This window comes from Hemitrygon akajei, chromosome 18 (genome assembly GCF_048418815.1).
Source record: "Hemitrygon akajei chromosome 18, sHemAka1.3, whole genome shotgun sequence".
Classification (NCBI taxonomy): Eukaryota; Metazoa; Chordata; class Chondrichthyes; order Myliobatiformes; family Dasyatidae; genus Hemitrygon; species Hemitrygon akajei.
The window spans coordinates 40,717,213-40,737,248 of NC_133141.1; the positions used below are offsets into that span (position 1 = coordinate 40,717,213).

The 20,036-nt window shown below is 42.9% G+C and overlaps 1 protein-coding gene across 6 annotated transcripts in view; it reads right to left on the reverse strand.

The window, feature by feature from the left end:
- The window catches only part of znf385c (zinc finger protein 385C), a 408,205-nt gene that overhangs the window by 156,366 nt on the left and 231,803 nt on the right, over window positions 1-20,036 (reverse strand). The window contains exon 1 of one of the 6 annotated variants that reach the window (XM_073071473.1): window positions 1,446-2,060. The exons of the other annotated variants lie outside the window; for them this stretch is intronic. Coding sequence (XP_072927574.1) covers window positions 1,446-1,455 — 10 coding nt within the window. The 5' untranslated portion in view covers window positions 1,456-2,060. Of the gene's footprint in view, window positions 1-1,445; window positions 2,061-20,036 lie in introns of those variants that run through there. 6 annotated transcript variants of the gene reach the window in all.

The following is a 20,036-nucleotide window of genomic DNA, read 5'->3' on the forward strand; positions in this document are numbered from 1 at the left end:
CAAACACCATAGTAGCATTAAAGGAATGCATGTGTTTTACTTTTATGTCTTTGAAACCTTGTTGTAAGAAGAAAATTGATCCTCACGTGTTGTCAAGTTGGGTGGTTAAGATCCTATATTCTTTCCAATTAGCAGTGGAAAGGATGGGACACATCAGGCAAACCATAGCATGAAAGAAGAGCAGGGTAACCAAGGTAACCAAACGGGAGGTCATATGATGAAACCTCCAGGAGTACATCGGACAAGAGTTGGCCACTTCATGAGCACTGCCCTTGCTTGAACTGAATGCTCTACCTACCACAGTGATATTCGGAAGGGTGTGTGTGGGGGTGGGTGGTTTGTTCTTTGATTGAGCTTAATCCTCATGTCGCCTTACTGACTTAGGAAGCAAAGTCACATGGAATATTTTCAAGCAATGCTGAATACATCTTAAAAAGCATGTTGTCACACTCAGGTAATTCTACCTTATTGAATAAAAGGCACCAGTTGCCTTGCAGCAACATGATTAGAGATTACCATCAGAGACCTAACATCCTGGTTGGATGCTAATCAAAGGTTCTTTAACCGTGAAAATGAGCTGAGCCACTCACTGGCAGATTGATTTCATACATAAAAATCAAATATCACATAGTTTTACTTCCATGCTTAAAACATTACTTATAACTGTTTGTTGAGAAGTATTTTTGCTGTAACATATATTTACAGATAATCTGTTTTGTGACCTTTTAAAGGGCTGTATCTGCTTTTCTTTGGCTAACAACTTGCATAAATCAAAAATAAAATATTATGTTAATTAAATGTGTTTGATTTTGCAGCATAGATAACACTGACCACTGATGCTTACCTTAACACCAGCAAGCTTCAATGCACGAGGTCACATTGCCCATTCACAGATTTCTCAAAGCTGCCAGAAGATAAGGTCTTACTTTCAGATCAGAAGACTTTCCTCTCGGAACAGAGTCCTTAATGAACCAAGCAATTACCTTAGCCACTCATTTACAGAGCACAACAGAATTCAGAGGTAACTGAATATCTTTTTTAGGTTTTTATCGAACATTTTATGCCTTATTAAGCAGATTAACAAAAAAGCCTGCTCCCAGTTATCTAGTTGGTCTATTGCAGTAAAATCCTGATAGCAAATGCTTGTCTCTTTCAGCCTCTATTAAATATTTCTGCTATAATGTTGAGCAATAATGATAAGACATGCCATAAAATAAGACTGGTTAAAATTCATGCAGGCAACAGAATAAGAACATGGTATTATAGCAAGTATATGAGATTAAATCCAGCTTCAGCCTTGCTAACACTTGAAAAGGCTTCTCGACTTTTCTGCTGTGTCGCTATCTCTGTGCAATCATGAGCTTTGCAATGCTACAGCTCTGCCAGATGAAACAGAAATTCCACCATCCCCTGTGTTTAAAGTTCCCCTTCCTTTTCTTACTCACCGAGAAGCATTCTCCCACAAGATGAGGTTGTTGGAGGCCAGCTGTTAGTTCAAATGTTGGGAATTCAGCCAAAACAAAGACCTCCTTGAACGGAATATCTCTCCCGGGCAACTTAATTCCAAATGCTACAGTTACACCTTAAAACTCAGTGCTCCAGTGTTCTTGTGCCTCTAGGATAGCTGAATGTTCTCTGCAGCTACTGGTTTCATTTAACCCAATCACAAGAGGAGATGAGAATTAACAACCATATGGCCTTTCCTACCAAAGGTCCCGCAGACAAAAGAGAAAAATCAGCATGAGAATTAGAGGGGAGGGAACATAAGTGAGTGAAGTTCAAATATCTGCCTTCACAGGGTAAAGCAGGCTCGCACTCCGTCTTCAGCAGTAGCTCAGGGTAAACGGCGGAGCACAGAATCCTCCAGAACGAGGGGCTCAACTGCATCAATCACATCCCGAGAATCCATCTCCTTTTTCCTATCTGCATTAACATGCAAGGCAGCACCTTCAAAACACAGGAACTTAAATAGAGTTATTCATCTTTCCTGCCTCCGTTCCTACCTCCGTTCTCCCCAGCCACACACAGCAGACTGGTAGAGGATGCCTGACAGGAGGCTGAAAGATGAGAGCTGGTCAATTTATTTTCTTTTATACAAGAATCATAACATTCCTCCGAAATGAAAGAGCTTCTCTGTGTGATACTCGCTGTACATACTTGCTGGCTTACCAGTTCTGGATGTGGGTCTGCCTGGCTGTTTATAGTGCTGAGGTACAAACTAACATTCACTGCCTCGTCATGTGCTTTGAAAAGATTTGCATTTTAACTTGTGAACCCATGCTTGAAGTTTCCTCTACTTTGCAATTACTATTTTTAACCAGAAACTCTATTAAACGCCTTGTTACACTTTATTTTTCTCATTTTGCCTTTGCTCTACAGGTGTCATGTTAATAATATGAGAACATAACAAAAACCAGCAGCAGTATCCTCTCGAAGCTAATTATATAAAAGCTCTCATTTGTGGTGAGCGAATGCAGTGGTTGGCATTATGCAGCGTCTTCAGTACAAATTCTCTGTGCCCCCAAGGGATTGGGATAGTTACGCAGCAATCCCAAATATAATGAGGGTGGAGGTGGGGTGTGCTAGATGATTCACAGAAGTCAGTTTATCACACTGCAAACATAGTCAATTCAACTAGAAAACAGTAAATTTACAGAGCATGGGAAAGAGAGACTGTACAACTTTTGCCAATAAAACTGAGGCAATTTCTTGGAGAAATGCAGAGAGTGGAGGATGAACCTAAGCAACAAGCAACCTGTTGGAGGACGACCTGGTATGGAAACGCAATGCCCGAAAATGGCAAAGCCTTCTAAAAGTGGTGGCTACAGCCCAGTCCATCACAGGCTAAGTCGTCTGCATCACTGAGCACATCTACAAGGAGCGCTGTCACAAGAAAGCAAATTTCAAAGAAAAGTTATTATCCAAGTACATATATGTCACCATATGCAACCCTAAGATTCATTTTCTTGCGGGCAGTCACAGTAAATACCAGAAACACAATAGAAGCAATGAAAGACCACACCCAAGAGGACCAACGTGCAAAAAAAACCACGCTGTGTAAATACAAAAATAATAATAATTAAGTGATAAATGTCGAGAACATAAGATGAAAAGTCCTTGAAAGTGAGTCCAGTTCAGTGGGATCAGTTCAATGATGGGGCGAGTGAAGTTATCCCCTCCGATTCAAGAGCCTGATGGCTAAGGGGTAAAGACTGTTCCTGAACCTGGTGGTGTTTGCCCTGAGGCTTTTGTACCTCCTTCCCAATGGCAGCAGTGAGAAGAGAACATGGCCTCGATGGTGGGATCTACCATTAGGAAGAAGGTACAGGAGCCTTTAGGTTCCACACCACAAGGTTTAGGAACAGTTAATACCCTCCAACCATCAGGCTCCTGAACCAGTGTGGATAACTTCACTCACTATATCACTGAACTGATTCCACAACCTATGGAATAGGTTATAGAGTCCTCTTTCTAGGACTCTATAACTCATGCTGTCAGTATTATTTATTTATGTATTTTGTATCTGCACAGTTTGTCTTCTTTTGCACACTGGTTGTTTGTCAGTCTTTGTGTGTACTTTTTTTTGTTTCTATTTTATTTCTTTGTTCTATTTTGAACACTCACAAGAAAATGAACCTCAAGGTAGTATATAGTGACAGATGCGTACTTTGATAATAAATTTACATTGAACTCAGTAGGTCATGCAGCGTCAGCAGAGGGTGGGAAGTGCTGTTGGAAATGGCTTAAAACGTTGACAGTTCCTTTCTGCCTCCTCCCCCCCACAGATGCTGCTTGACCTGCTGAGTTCCTCCAGCAGATTGTTTATTGCTCCAGATTCCGGCATCTACCATCTCTTGTGTCTCCATTTCCACCTTGCCTATCTCGTCATTGGGATTAAAATAAAAACACATGAATAGTTGTTTAAACTTTATCCCAGTTGAAGTGTGGTTCAAGTCTGAATTTTAGATTTGGGAGTGAGAGGATATGGGAATCAGGTGACAAAGTGGGCTTAAGCCACAGGATCTTCTGACTGAATCTTCTGACATGACATTATAAGACATTAATCAGACCACATTTTGAGTACTGTAAGCAGTTTTAGGCTCCTTATCTAAGAAAGGATGTGCTGGCTTTTGAGAGGGTCCAGCAGAGGTTTATGAGAATGATCCTGGGAATGAAAGGGTTAATGTATGAGGAGTGTTTGATGGTTCTGGGTCTGTACTCACAGGAATTTAAAAGAATGAGGTGGGGTGGGGGGAATCTCACTGAAACTTACTGAATATTGAAAGACCTAGACAGAGTGGACATAGAGGATCTTTCCTATAGTGGGAGAGTCTAGGGCCAGAGGGCACAGCCTTAGAATGGATGGACATTTCTTTAGAACAGAGATGAGAAGGAATTTATTTAGTCAGGGTGGTGAATGTGTGGAATTTATTGCCACAGATGGCTGTGGAAGCCAGGTCATTGGGTATATTTAAAGCGGAGGTTGATAGGTTCTTGGGTGTCATAGGTCACAGGGAGAAGGCAGAAGAATGGCATTGAGAGGGAAAGTAAATCAGCTAAGATCGAATAACGTATCAAACTAATTGGGCTGAATGGCCTAATTCTGCTGTTAATGGTGCAATAACAGAACAGCTTTGGAGACACAAGAGACTGCAGATGTTGGAGTCTGGTGCTGAAAATAAACTGCTGGAGGAACACAGCAGGTCCAACATGTCTAATGGGCTGAATCGCCTACCCCATTTTGTTTCTAGAGTCATAGAGTGATACAGCATGGAAAAAAGCCCTTCGGCCCAACTGGTCCATAGTGACCAGGATTCCCATCTAACTTAGCTCCACTTGCCCGCATTTGGCCCAGATCCCTCTAAATAAATCATTCCTATCCATGTACTTGTCCAAATATATTTTAAATGTTATTGATATACCTGCCTCAACTGCTTCCTCTGGCAGCTCATTCTATATACTGACCACACTCTGGATGAAATGGTTGCCCTTCACATTCCTATTAAATCTCTCTCCTCTCACCTTAACCCCTCTAGTTCCTGGGAAAAAGATTGCATGCTTCACTCTGTGCTGATGATGCAACTTTCAGGGAACATATGGGTGTACTTATAGGTCTCTCTGTTTTAAAAAAACTCTCAGGGTCCTACTGCTCACTGTGAAAGTCTTACCCTCGTTCATCTTTCCAAATTGCAACAGCTTGCACTTATCCAAATTGAGCTCCATCTGCTGCTGTTCCTTGGCCCATTTATCCAGCTGCTGAAGATCCCTTGGTAAACCCTGATAAGTGTCTTCACTGTCAAGGACACCACTATTTTAGTGCCATCTGCAGACTTATTAACCTTGCCTTGTACATTTCTCATCCAAATCATTGATATAGATGACAAACGTCAATGGGTCTTAGAGAAGACCAACACTGGAATTACCGGTAGTACCAGTCCTTCAATCAAACTGCCTGCCAACATTGACTGTGGAAATTTCATTGTGAGGGGCAGCAGTTGGGTGAGAGACTAGGATGCTTGCTTATGCCCGCTGATCTGACATCAGTGACATGAATCACTGCCCTTGTGGGAAGAAATCGGGAAAGAGTAATAACCAAAAATGTATTTAAATACACTTTTGAAATCTCCAAATAGAAACAAGTTTCTTTTAAAGATAACTACACCCTTTAAACTTTAAAATCAAATATAGAGAAGTTTGATCGAAAAACTAATTGAAAATCTACAATGAAATAATTAATTATTTTTGACCAACTGCAGTGAGTGAATTTTTCACCACAGATGTTCAAGAAGTGAACTCAGTGTAATCCTTACTTGGGCTTATTTGGGTGACAGATGGCCCATTTGAACCCTATGTAGATATTGGAATGAATTGAGGAAAAGCTGATCAATATGCTTGCTCAATAGCTGAAGTGTACACGCATGCTATAAGAAACTCTGAAGACAGCCTGCAAGTTGAATACTGAACACCACTTGTCCCCTTTCCTTCATTTTCCTGAGACAGTGAAACATAGAAGAGTACACCACAGGAACAGGCGCTTTGGCCCATGATGTTCCAAACTAATTAAGCTAATGACACCTAATACCTTCTCTCTGCATATGGTCCATATCCCTCCATTCTCTCCATAATTATGTGCCTATCTAATAACCTCTTTAGCATTTACACATTCTAGGCACTCACCACTCTTTGTGTAAAAAAAAATCTTGATCCACGTATTTCCTTTGAACTCCCCCACCCCCCACCTGAAATGTATGCCCTCTAGTGATACACATTCCAATCTTGGCTGTCTACTCCATCTTGCCTCTCATTATTTTATGAACTTCTATCAGGAGTGCTTGTCTTATTTATGTGCAATAAAATCTAATTTCCTGTGCTGAATGTAGAATTCTTTGCACCCTGAATGGATAGCATCTGGGATCCAGTGAAGGTTCAAAAGTTTCACAGGTACATTTTAAGTCAGAGAAATGTATACAGTATACATACTGAAATGCTTTTTCTTCGCAAACCATCCACAAAAACAGAGGAGTGCCCCCAAAGAATGAACGAGAGTTAAATGTTAGAACCCCACAGCCCACCCCCAGCTCCCCCCTCCCACGCATAAGCCGCAGCAAGCAACGATCCCCTCTCCCCCCCCAGCAAAAATAGCATCAGCACCCATCACCGAGCCCTCAAGCGTGCAGCAAAGCATCAGTAAAGCCACAGACTTGCAGTACCCCAAAGCCCACTCGTTCACCCGGTAATTCGACATACCACAGGCTCTCTCTCTCCTTATTAAGGGAGAAAGAGGTGTCTCCGTTTCACAGCGAGTGGGGAGACATAATAAACAACTCGCTGATTTATGACATTAAAAGTCCGTTGCATTGCTTTTTCCGAGCTCTGTTGCCAAAGATCTCAGGTCTCCAGGCACACAGCCTTAGATCTTCCATCTCCCACGACACACCGATCTCCTGCCTGGACACCGAACTCTGATGCCCCCGTCTCCAGAGCCGCGCAATCTCGGTCCTCAGAAGGCGAGCTAACCTCTCAGGCTGCATCCCTGGTAAACTCAGTCCTGGGGAAGGTACCTACAGGGCTGTGGGAAACAGGATGAGCCGGATGGCTCTTTTTTAGAGCCACAGAGTCGTAGTCTCAGCGATCCACAGAAAGACACCATTGAAACAAATGCTTTAACCCCTGCCAAGTCCACACTGACCATTTTTACATTCATCTTACTCTTGCCCATCTCGTACTCCCCACTTTTCCATCAATTCCCCTCTTGATTCTCACCCACTAATTGTTATTTACAGTTGCCAATTAAGCTTCAAACTACATTTTTGGGGTGTCGTAGGAAAATGGAACATCCAGGGCAAACCCACATGGCTACAGAGTGAATGTACAAGCTCCACACAAACACATCTGGGATGCTGTAACCTACTGCAAAACAATACATTTCACATCATGTCAGTCAGTGATAGTAAGTTTGATTCTATCTGTGATTCCAAGTTTCTCCAACTCAGAGAGAGGTGCGATATCTCACACTAGGCCAGGGAGGAGATATCATAAATGAGAGGGTGCGGGAGCAAAAATGAAAAATTATTGCTCACCCAGTTAATTGAAACTGCATGCAAACTAGTGAACACAAATGTGATTATGCATGCACAGAACCAGTAGGTATTGTGTATTATGCTGTTGTCCAGCAGACCACTTGCATTGTTTCTGGTGTGTTCTCCATTTTGTATCATGCTGTCATGATGTGAATTCATTTGTTACTATTTCAGGATGTACAGTGGCACGATCTGTATTTGTTACAGATGAGAGTCGAATATTAATTAACCCAGTTTCAGTTTATTCATTTGGGACTCCTAACCTCTGCAAAATTCCAATAATCTGACATGGCCAGGACTTCAGTGGTGCTGGACTGACAGATATCCAGACTATTGGATGTCATTTTCTATAAACAAACCAACATATTTTTAACTCAATCACAAACAAGAGAAATTCTGCAGATGCAGGAAATCCGAGCAATACACACACAATGTTGGAGGAATTCAGCAGGCCAGGCAGCATCTATGGAAAAGAGTACAGTCGACGTTTTGGGCCGAGACCCTTCAGCAGGACTGGAGAAAAAAAGCTGAGGAGTAGATTTGAAAGGTGGGGGGAGGGAAGGGAGAAACACAAGGTGATAGGTGAAACTAGGAGGGGAGAGGTAAAGTAAAGAGCTGGGAGGTTGATTGGTGAAAGAGATACAGGGCTGGAGAAGAGGGAATCTGAGAGGAGAGGAGAGAAGACCATGGAAGAAAGAAAAGGGGGGTGGAACACCAGAGGGAGGTGATGGAATTAATGCAGAGGGAGTAGAGAGTTTGGAAAAGGTGAGCTTGGAATTGCGAAGGGTGTTGAAGTCAAGATGGCTGATGTCCCATCAGCAGTTGGCACAGTACTGTAGTAATTTTATGTATTGCCCTGTACTGTTGCTGCAAAAAATTAACATATATCCGTGATGATAAACCTGGTTCTGATATGGGTCTCTATTGTGGTCCAAAAGTGGGAAAGGGGCAGGGAGAGGGGAATAGTGGTTGGGAAAAGGGGAAGGGAGAGGGGAGGGAATGGGAAGCACCAGAGGGACATTCTGTAATGATCAATAAACCAATTGTTTGGAATCAAATGACCATGCCTGGTGTCTCAGGGCTGGGTGTGTCTGTATCTATGATACTCCCCCCTGCCCTGGCACTCCTCCTCTTCCACACGTCCCACACCCCTTCTAAGGTGCTCTACCATCACCATTCCCAACATCCTTAACTCCCGCCAGGTTTACAAACTTGCTTTCTGCTGCATGTCGATGAAAACAGTACTGTGCAAAAGTCTTAGGCGCTCTAGCTATCTATATGTGCCTAAGACTTTTGCACAGTACTGAATTAGGAAAAAATCTGAATATAGCATGAGCCCATTATGGTCACAGTTCACATGGTGACCTTGCTGTTTATGAGGAAACAACTGAAAATAATCATAACTGGGATGGCTGCAGTAAAACCCTCAAAGGGGGTGAATTGTCCGTTAAAGATAAATTTCTTTTAACAATTAAATGGATAGTTGAACAACTACGTTTCTTCCTAATATGAAACCTTGTATGTAACGGCATCTCTCATTATTTTATGAACTGTCCTGCAGTACAACCCTTGGCACCAAGATACCCCTTGGATCAGGACATTCCAAAAACTCACAATCAGATTTATTATCACTGACACATGTCGTGAAATTTGTTGTTTTGCGGCTGCAGTACAGTGGAATACATAAAAATTTACTACAAATTCCAATTTAAAAAAATTAAAAAATAAATAAAAAGTGCAAAATGAGAGCAGGAAGAACAATTAAGTAATCCAGACTTTAGAATGAACGCACTTTCTTTCACTTCATATACTTTGTACATCGATAAACTTGGAGTTTTGGAATGAGGTTATAGAGTCATAGAGAAATGTAGCTCAGAAATAGGTCCTTTGGCTTCCTGAGTCCATGCTTCTATTTTCACACAAATCCTCCACTAACTAATTTCATTCTCTCCACATTCCCATCACTTCTCTCTGGATTCTACCACTCACTTGCATACTTGGGGCAACTTACAGTCAGTGAATGTACCAGTCAGCATATCTTTGGGATATTGGAGGAAATGGTCACAGGAAGAGAAAGCAAACTCCACACAGACCAGCCACCAGAGGGCAAAACTGAATCCAGTCGCTGGAACTGTGAGGCTGCACCTCAACTAGACATGTCAGCAGTTAGTGAAGAAATACACCACAATTACAGGGAGTCAGATGAGATGCAGAAACCAAATTCATTGTTATTACTGGTATTCCTCACTGTCTGCAGTCTTATAATACAGTGGACAGCGAGGAGAACTATCATGGCTTACAGCAGGATCTGGACCAGCTGGAAAAATAGGCTGAAAAATGGCAGGTGAAATTTCATGCAGACAAGTGTGAGGTGTTGCATTTGTCAGGATCAACCAGGCTAGACCTTACACAGTGAACGGTAGGGCATTGAGGAGTGCGGTAAAACAGAGGGACTTGGAATACAGATCCATAATTCATTGAAAGTGGCATCACAGGTAGATAGAGCTGTAAAAAAAGCTTTTGGCACATTGGCCTTCATAAATCAAAGTATGGAGTATAGGAGGTGGGATGTTACGTTGAAGTTGTATAAGATGTTGGTGAGGCCTAATTTGGAGTATTGTGTGCAGTTTTGATCACCAACCTATAGGAAAGGTTAGGACTTCATTCCTTGGAACACAGAAGATCGAGGAGAGATTTGACAGAGGTATAGAGGTATAGATAGGGTAAATGTAAGCAGGCTTTTTCCACTGTGATTGGGTGTGACTACAACTAGAGGTCATGGGTTAAGGGTGAGAAGTGAAAACTTTAAGGAGAACATGAGGGGATTCTTCTTCACTCAGAGGGTCGTGAGAGTGTAGAATAAGTTGCCAGCGCAAATGGTGCATGTGAGCTTGTTTTCAATGTTTAAAAGAAGTTTAGATAGGTACTGTACATGGATGTACATGTACTGTACATGTACATGGGTATGGAAGGCTTTGCTCCTGGTGCAGGTTCATGTGAGTGGGCAGTTTAAATACTTCAGCACAGACTAGATGGGCCGAAGGGCCCTTTTCTGTGTTGTACTTTTCTATGAGTCTTGTTATAAATAACCAAACCTCAAGGCTAGAGTCATTGATTGCAACAAGAAATTCACAGATTGGAATTTGCCCATGAATTTCTGGCTGCAAGTCAGATATTTTATTAAATATTTTGCAGTGTTGATTCTCACAAATGTAACATTTCATACATCAAAGATGGATGGTTTTGTATGAAGTAGATCATGGGAGAAATTATACATTATTTATATTTGTTGTTAGTCTTGTTATATTAAAATGACTATCACATCTTTGACATCCTTTTCAGTTCAGTTTATAATGGAATACGGTCACTGCTGTCATGTAGGAAAGGCAGTTGACGTGCACAGAAAGCTCCACAAACAGCAATGTGATAATGACCGGAGAATCTATTTCAGTAATGTTTACCATGGGATATATATTAGTCAAGACACTGAGAAAAGCATCACTGTTCACATAAAAAATGCCAGGTACTCTACTGTCATCCATGTCACATCCGATAAGCAGTGAGCCCGAGAGTGCCTCTCCTTTTCTCACTGGTCTGCCTGTGATAAGCCCTCGGCCCAGGCGCTACAGGTTAAGGTACACCATGTGCTACTGGCAAGTCAAGAATGATTCAATGCTAAAAGGTGATGATCTTCCTACTGAAAGCGTTGTGAGAATTAGAATCAGGGTTATTATCACTGACACATGTTGTGATATCTGTTGCTTTGCAGCAAGTGTACAGTGTAAGACACAAAAAAATGACTAAGTTAACACAATAAATCAATGACAGTCAATAAATCAATAAACAAATAAATAAATAAACAGGCAGAATTATAGCATAGTGGTTAGCAAAACGTTATCACAGCGCCAGTGACCCGAGTTCAATTCTGTGAGCAGTTTGTATATTCTCCCCATGACCGCATGCTTCCTCTGGGTGTTCCGGTTTCCTCCCACAGTCTAAAGGTGTACAGGTTAGTAGGTTAATTAGTCACAGGAGTGTAATTGGGCAGTGTGGGCTCATTAGGCCAGAAAGGCCTGTTACTGTGCTATATCTCTAAATAATAAAATAAAGACAAATAACAAAGTACTGTTCATGGACTTCTCAGAACACTGATGATGGAGGGGAAGAAGCTGTTCTTAAAATATTGACTGGTGGTGTTCAGACTCCTGTACCTCCTCCCTGATGGTAGTAATGTGAAGAGGGCAGGTCGTGATGAATGCTGTGTTCTTGAGACACTGCCTCTTGAAGATGTCCTTAATGGTGGGAAGGTTGCCCCTGTGATGGAGCAGGCTGAGCCTGAAACCCTCTGCAGCCTCTTGCGAGTTTATGCATTGCAAGCTGCATAACAGTCAAAATGATCTCCGCCATCAACCTGTAGACGTTTACAAGAGTCTTTGGTAATATACCAAATCTCCTCAAACTCCTAATGAAGCAGAGCTGCTGACACACCTTCTTTCTAACAGTATCAATATATTGGGCCCAGGGTAGATCCTCTGAGATATTGAAACCCAGGAACTTGAAGCAGCTCACCTTTTCCACTGCAGATCCCTTGATGAGGCTGCTGTGTGTTCCCTCGACTTCCCCTTCCTGAAGTCCACAATCAATTCCTCAATCTTGCTGACGCTGAGTGCAAAGTTGTAGTTGTGACACCACTCAACCAGCTGATCTATCTCGCTCCTGTATGCCTCCTCGTCGCCATCTCAACAACAGTGGTGTCTTCGGCAAATTTATAGATGGCATTTGAGCTGTGCTTAGCCACACAGCCAGACTGTCCTGTCAACACTTTATGAGTATGCGCTCTATAATTGGATATCTACACTTGCAGAAGTTGTGGGGGCTGACTAGAGAAGTCATTAACAATATCCTGAAATTTTTCATCTGTCTCAGAGACTTTGGAGGAGAACATAATGAGTGAATCAGATGTAAATCCAAGATAATCTGTGACGGCTGTGTGATGGCAGTTTTAGCATCAGCTGTGTGTAACAGACTAAAATCCCCTCCTAGAAGTGAGCATCTTGACATTCAACAGGATCCAGGGCTTTCGGAGATGCAGCTGTGACACAAAATCATTACTGGGCTTTCATGTTGCTGTTTAGCTGTAGGATTGAAAATGCAATGGGCCACAATTGAGATCAATAATGCAGTCAGTTTTATGAACTCTGAAAGTGAACAAAGAGAACCTCGAGCACAAAATGGCTGCTATGTTGTTGAGGCACTTCAGGTGCTAACAGCGGGACCTGGTGGTGTAACCCGTACAGCTTTGCCTCAAATTCAGTTCTGACTACCGATGTTGTCTATAGGAAGTTTACCCATTTTCCCTGTGTGTCCATTTCCCCAGGGTGCCCTGGCTTCCTCCCACACCCCAAGGATATGCAGACTCCTGAGTTGATTGGCCGCTGTAAGTTACCCCTAGTGCAGTTAAGTGCAAAATCTGGAGGTGTTGATGGGAATGAAGGTTACAGCGGGAGAATGGGATTGCTCTGTGAGCTGGAAAAGACGTGATTTTCCTTCTGCAGTATATTGTAAGGAGGTATGGAATGTGAATGTAGACATTGTTGCAATTTAGAGACCCATAGGCTTGTGCAGTATAATTCGTAGCAGCCACCATGTTGTAAGGGTATTTGTGTGTCTGGCGCTAATGCCCACCAGGTGTGTGCAGAGTGGCCAGATTGTGAAGCCCATCAGTAACAGGATAAATATGTAAATTATTATTGTAGCATATACTGAAGTAATGGTGAAAAACTGTTCTACATGCCGTCCACACAGATCATTTCATCACATCAGTATAATAAAGCCATGCAAGGGAAGACAATAACAGAAAGCAGAATAAAGTGTTACAGTTGCAGAGAAAGTACAGTGCGGGCAGACAATAAGGTACAAGATAGTTTGTGTGGTCAAGGGTTAATTTTATTGTACTAGAGACTGTTTGATAGTCTTATAACACCGGGATAGAAGCTGTCCATGAGCCTGGTGGTATGTGCTTTCTAGCTTTTGCATCTGCCTGAATGTCTGGGATGGGCGGTATTTGATTATGTTGGCTGTTTTACCAGGGCAGTGGGATGTGCAGACAGATTCCATGGAGGGGAGGCTGGTTTCTGTGATGTGCTGAGCTGTGTCCATAACTCATAGTGGATAGCCATCATGGCCAAACTAGTGCTTAGCGCTCTAGTTATCCCCAATGGTAACCACGTTGCTAATTGGATGAGCTTGCTGTGCATAGACTGGCAGCTGTATCTTCCATAACGCCAATGAATATCAAGATAACGTCATTGTACAAAACTTTGGGATGTCCTGAAAGAGATGTGAAAGCTGCAGAAATTCAGATTTTTCTTGTTAACCTGACCAAACTGAAGGTGGCAAACATGTGATCAATAACATGTAAGACTCCCCAGCAGTGCTATTTAACAGATCAGCAACAGCTTATAAATCAGTGGCTGAATAATTTGTTGCGACACAAGAGGTTGTAGATGCGGGAATCTGGAGCAACTAACAATCTGCTGAACAGAGTGCTGATGAAGGGTTTCAACCCAAAATGTTGACGGTTTCTTTCTTCCCACAGGTGCTTCCCAATCCACTGATGTCCTCCAGCAGATTGCTGGTTGTTGAACAATTTCTATTGTCTATTGCTGTGAATCAACTACTAACTGGTGTTGCTGGATATTTTAAAGTTGTTGAAGACCACTGTGAGTGGCATGTAAGGGAGTTTGTTTGATTTAAAGGTTTGTGCAGTAACTGTTTTCATCCACACATGGGGACACTCATAGGCATGCCCTTAAAGATAAAGATTAGCTTTATTTGTCACATGGACAGTGAAACCTTGCATCAGCAACCAACACAATCTAAGTTGTGCTGGGGGCAGCCTGTAAGTGTCACCATGCTTCCGGCGCCCACAACTAACTGACCTTAACCCTTTGGAATGTGGGAGGAAACCCACACAGTGATGGGGAGAATGTACAAGCTCCTTCCAGACAGCGGCTGGAGCTAAACCCCAATCTGACTGCTGGTGCTGTAAAGAATTATGCTATTGCGCCACCCCACTGTGCACCCTTGGAGTGTGCTGTGACAAGAAGGAGCAGGGGACATGCACAGCAGGAAGGCAGTTGGGGAGGGAGAAAGAGCTGCCTCAAGAGGAGGCGACATTGGCCTTGAGTCTTCAGGAAGCGATTCTTCCAAGAGTAATGGTCAGGTCCATACTGAAAATGCTGCTTATTTATTCCACCTACGCTCTGGTGTGAAACTACAAACCCCCAACACATACCACATGGAAACTACAATTGGCGACCTCAAGCAGGTGTTCTACTGCTTGGGCAGCTCTGGAAGAACACCATAGTTCCAGCAGAGCACCAAACTGAGCAGGTTCTAACATCCACATTGGTCTGCCACCCTCTGCAGAACTATTCCCATACCGCTGCCGTTCCCTGCACAGCCAGCAGCTACAGAGGTAAAATCATAGAGCACTACAGCACAGAAACAGGCCTTTCAGCCTATCTAGTCCATACTAGTTTTTGTGCCTAGTCCCAACTGCCTACACCTGACGAGAGCTCTCCATGCCCCTCTCATCCATGTAGCTATCCAAACCTCCTAAATGCTGCAATTGAAACCATATCGACAACTTCCACTGGCCAAACTATGGGGAGTGTAGATATGGTGGCATCACAGGTAGATAGAGTTGTAAAGAAAGCTTTTGTTGCATTGGTCTTCATAAATCAACGTACTGAGTACAGGAGTTGGGACGGTATGTTAAAGTTCTATAAGGTGTTGGTGAGATTTAATTTAATTTAGGCAAGTGTGAGGTGTTGCACTTAGGGAGGACCAACCAGTCTTACCCTGGGTTGCCCTCCCAAAGTGCAACACCTCACACGTGTCTGCATTAAATTCCATCTGCCCATTCTTCCAGCTGGTTAAGATCCCACTGCAAGCTTTGATAGCCTTTCTCACTGTCCACTACACCCCCAGTCTTGGTGTCATCTGCAAATTTGCTGATCCAGTTTACCACAGTATCATCTAAATCATTAATATATATGATTAACAACGGACCCAGCACCAATCCCTGCAGCACACCATTAGTAACAGGCCTCCCATCAGAGAGGGAATACCATCTACTACCACTCTGGCTTTTCCCGCGAAGCCAATGCTGAACCCAATTTACTATTTCAGACTGAGGAGGAAGAACAAAAGCAGCAGCATTGGCAGGTCAACTCTTGAGAAGGCGAGAGGTCTGAGTTGTGCACAGACCAGTCACGAGCTAATGAAAATTGCAGAGATGTGTTACATGATCCTAGATTGTGCCGCACGTGGCTGGGAGCTCTGTGTACCCAATGTACAGAAGACCCGAAAGGAAAATGTGATTTGGGTTACAAGCCTCCAAGTACACTTCATGGTCAGTTTCCCCGAGATCAACTTGCATCTGACGTTGCACGATAGAATTCCTAGGCTGCAGTGTCTTATAGCAGATATTCTTTTTGCTATGCAAGTTCCCTTTAGTGGAAGCACGCGGGCTGCAGGTGCTGGGATCTAACACAAAAGGTGCTGGAGGAACTCAGCAGGTCAGACAGCATCTATGGATGTTACAGGTCGAGACTCTTCCATCTGGATCAAATCCTTCAAGCCAATTTCAAGCTTTTCAGTTTTTGGTTTGTTTTATAAACTACCTCACTATTTGATGAAGGGCCAGTGTGCACTGAAGAGTACTCCGCTCCTTTCTTGTTCCTTCAGGCAGGCCGGCATGAATTCGGTCAAGCTCATATTGATCTGGGAGAGGTGGCAGATAGAGAAAGTAATTGATGCAATTTGAAGTAGTTTTCTGCATAATAGCAACAATAGAGCGACACTATTTTTGTTTGTTATAATCACCCCAGCACCTGCAAGTGCCGGTTCCAGTGGTGAGGACTTCATCCAGAAGCTTACACTAGAAAAGCTAGGCTTGTTCTTGGAGAAGTGGAGGCTGAAAAAAGATAGACAGAATCAAAACTGGTTTAGGTAGGGAATATTAAGAGGAAGTGTTTCTAATAGCACAGGAGGGCTGCTTCCAAGGATTTGAACAAAAGGTAACGGTAGAATGTGAGGAACAGTATTTTCTTAAGCAGAGAGGAGTTAAGACCTGAAACTCACTGACTATAGTGGTAGAGGAAAAACACTGGTTTTTCAAAAGGGAATTAGAAGATATTTTGCAGCACTAGAGGGAAAGAGCAGGGGAACAGGGTTGATGGTATTGTTGCACTCAGAGCTAGCAAAAAACACAGTGGGCTGAGTGGCCTATAAATGTGCTGCTTATCTCTTTTCTATTTCTTGCTGCAGACATTCCTGCTACCTCTTGGCATTTCAGGTGTGATTCTGAATAAAATACCCCAAAAATTCATCCCCAGTCAGTGAATTAGTCAATAGGATTAATTTCACAGGCAGAGCACAATGCCCATGACACCACTGTATGGATGGATAAGTGTTACTTATGATCTGGGCAAAGGATTCTGATATTGGGTTTATTCATTATCACAATTTATTACTGGATCACAATCTGGAAGAGGAACTGTAACTGATTTATCTACACCATTGGTATGGATGGTATAATTCTGTCCCAGTCGGGATTCAGCACAGAATGCTGATAGCAGTGCATCGCCACAAAGGCTGACAGGGCATTTTCTCCTTTAATTGTACTTCTGCCAATGTCAGCAGGAGGTGGAAAACAGTAACTGTTATTCTGACCACTGAGAGTTAAGTTAGCCTTTGGCAATAAGGGAAGTGGGTTGTAATGGGGATGATTTGCAATAAGTTAGCAACCCAGTGAGGGGAGCATCTTTTCTTGTCCCCAGGTTAGTTCTTTGAAGTGAAGGATGACTTGTGCTTCCATTTAAGTTTTGTTGGGTCTGAGTTGGTCAATGAGGTCAAGGTGGAACCTACAGGGTCTGTCTCAATGGGCAGGAGGTGCTTGGTGGAGCAGTCAAATGAGCCAATTGGGAGAAAGTGTCATCGTTCAGTCAGATATACTGAGCATGCAGTATGTCCTTTACATCAAGGGTCTTCTAATGAACCTTGGCCTTCTGATGCTTCTGAAGTTGTTTCTTTTCCCTTGAGGCAGGGTAACACTTGTGTTATACAATAACAAAAAAACACAAGAAAATCCAGCTGCCATTACCATCATTTAATCCCCTTACTTTCAATAATGGGGGGGGCATTACCATTGGCCAGAAACTAAACTAGGGTGGCCATAATGGGCTACAAGAGTTGGTCAGAGGCTAGGAATCCTACAGTGAGCAACTCACCTCCTATTCCTCCAAAGCTAAATCACCATCTAAACATTTGTCAAAGCCATAAAGGACATAGCACCACACACAAAATGCTAGTGGAACGCAGCAGGCCAGGCAGCATCTACAGGAAGAAGCACTGTCGACGTTTCAGGCTTAGACCCTTCGTCAGGACTAACTGAAAGAAAAGATAGTAAGAGATTTGAAAGTTGGAGGGGGAGGGGGAAATGTGAAATGATAGGAGAAGACCGGAGGGGGTGGGGTGAAGCTAAGAGCTGGAAAGGTGATTGGCAAAAGGGATACACAGCTAGAGAAGGGAGAGGATCATGGGACGGGAGGCCTAGGGAGAAAGAAAGGAGGAGGGGAGCACCAGAGGGAGATGGAGAACAGGCAAAGAGTGATTGTGAGGGGGCACAGAGAGAGAAAAAAGAGAGAACATAGCAGCCTGCTTGATAGGCACCCTGTCCACAACCATTCACTCAGTCCCCCTGACGCACAGTAGCAATATTTTGTATCATTTAGACAATGCTCTCCAGCAACTTACCAAGATCCCTTACACAGCACTATCCAAACCCATGACCTCGACCTGTTAGAATAGGGGTTGCCAACTTGGGTCTGCGGAACCTTTGGTTAATGGTAGGGCTCCATGGCAGGAAAAAGTTTGGCAACCCCTGTGCGAGAAGGACAAGGCCAGAAAAGTACTGGGACAGCTCCACCTGGAAATTGCCCTGCAAGCCACACAATGCTGGGTCAAGATCCTGGAACTCTCTCCCTAACAGCAGTGTGGGTGGACCCATACCTTAGGGACTGCTGCGGCTTAAGAAGGCAGCTCAGCACCACCTTCTCAACGGCAATGAAGGATGGGCATTTACATGCTGGCTCAGCCTGTGAAGCCCATAACCCCTGAATGAAGAGTAAACAGTCGATGTTTCATCAGTCCTGATGAAGGGTCTCGGCTCGAAATGTTGACTGCTCTTTTTCATAGATGCTGCCTGGCCTGCTGAGTTCCTCCAACATTCTGAGTGTGTTGTAAAATCTCTGTTGTTCAATGATATTTTTCTGAACATTAAATCCACTGTCTATTCCTGTTCTGACCTGTATGCGACTCCAGACTCATTAACTGCAGATTACTCTTAATTGCTATTCAGATCAGGGCCAACTAGGATAGACAACTATCAATGACAGAACATAGAACAGTACAACACAGGATCAGGCCCTTTGGCCAACAATGTTGTGCTGAACCAAATAAACTAATGATGCTTAATTAAATTGATCCCTTCTGCCTGCACATGGGCCCATATCCCTCTATTTTCTGCATATCTGTAATTACATATATTATTATATAATTATATTATGATTATAATATCTGTATTCTATCTACATCTAAGAGGTATTTAATGAGTTGACCACTCAGTGTATGCTCATGGTCTTCTGCTGCTGTAGCTCATCCACTTCAAGGTTTGATGTGTTGTGCATTCAGAGATGCTCTTCTGCACACCACTGTTGTAACATGTGATTATTTGAGTTACTGTTGCCTTCTTGTCAGCTTGAACCAGTCTGGCCATTCTTCTCTGACCTCTCTCATTAACAAGGTATTTTCGTCCACTGAACTGCCACTTACTGGATGATTTTTTTTGCTTTTCACCCCATTCTCTGTAAATTCTAGAGACTGTTGTGCATGAAAATCCCAGGAGATCAGCAGCTTCTGAGATACTCAAACCACTCCGTCTGGCACCAACAATCATTTCACGGTCAAAGTTACTTAGATCACATTTCTTCCCCAATCTGATGTTTGGTCTAAGCAACAATTGAACCTCTTGACCATGTCTGTGTGCTTCTATACATTGAGTTGCTGCCATACGATTGGCTGATTAGATATTTGAATTGAATGAGGTGTGTACAGGTGTACTTAATAAAGTGGCCACTGAGTGTATGTGCCTACTTAAGAGCCTATTAAATGCACATACGCATGCAATGAACGAAAACTCGTACCACTTTTAAACCAAACCTACCTTACCCCAAGTAACTGCTAAGGTACTTAAAAAAAAGTTAAAAATTGTTAAAACTATAGTTAGGTGTAGTTGTGACTGCACTTTCTGCTCCAAATGACATTCAGACAAAGATCTGTGTCACCCTCAATTTTCCTAGCATTTCTGAATGTTCAGTTAGCACATCA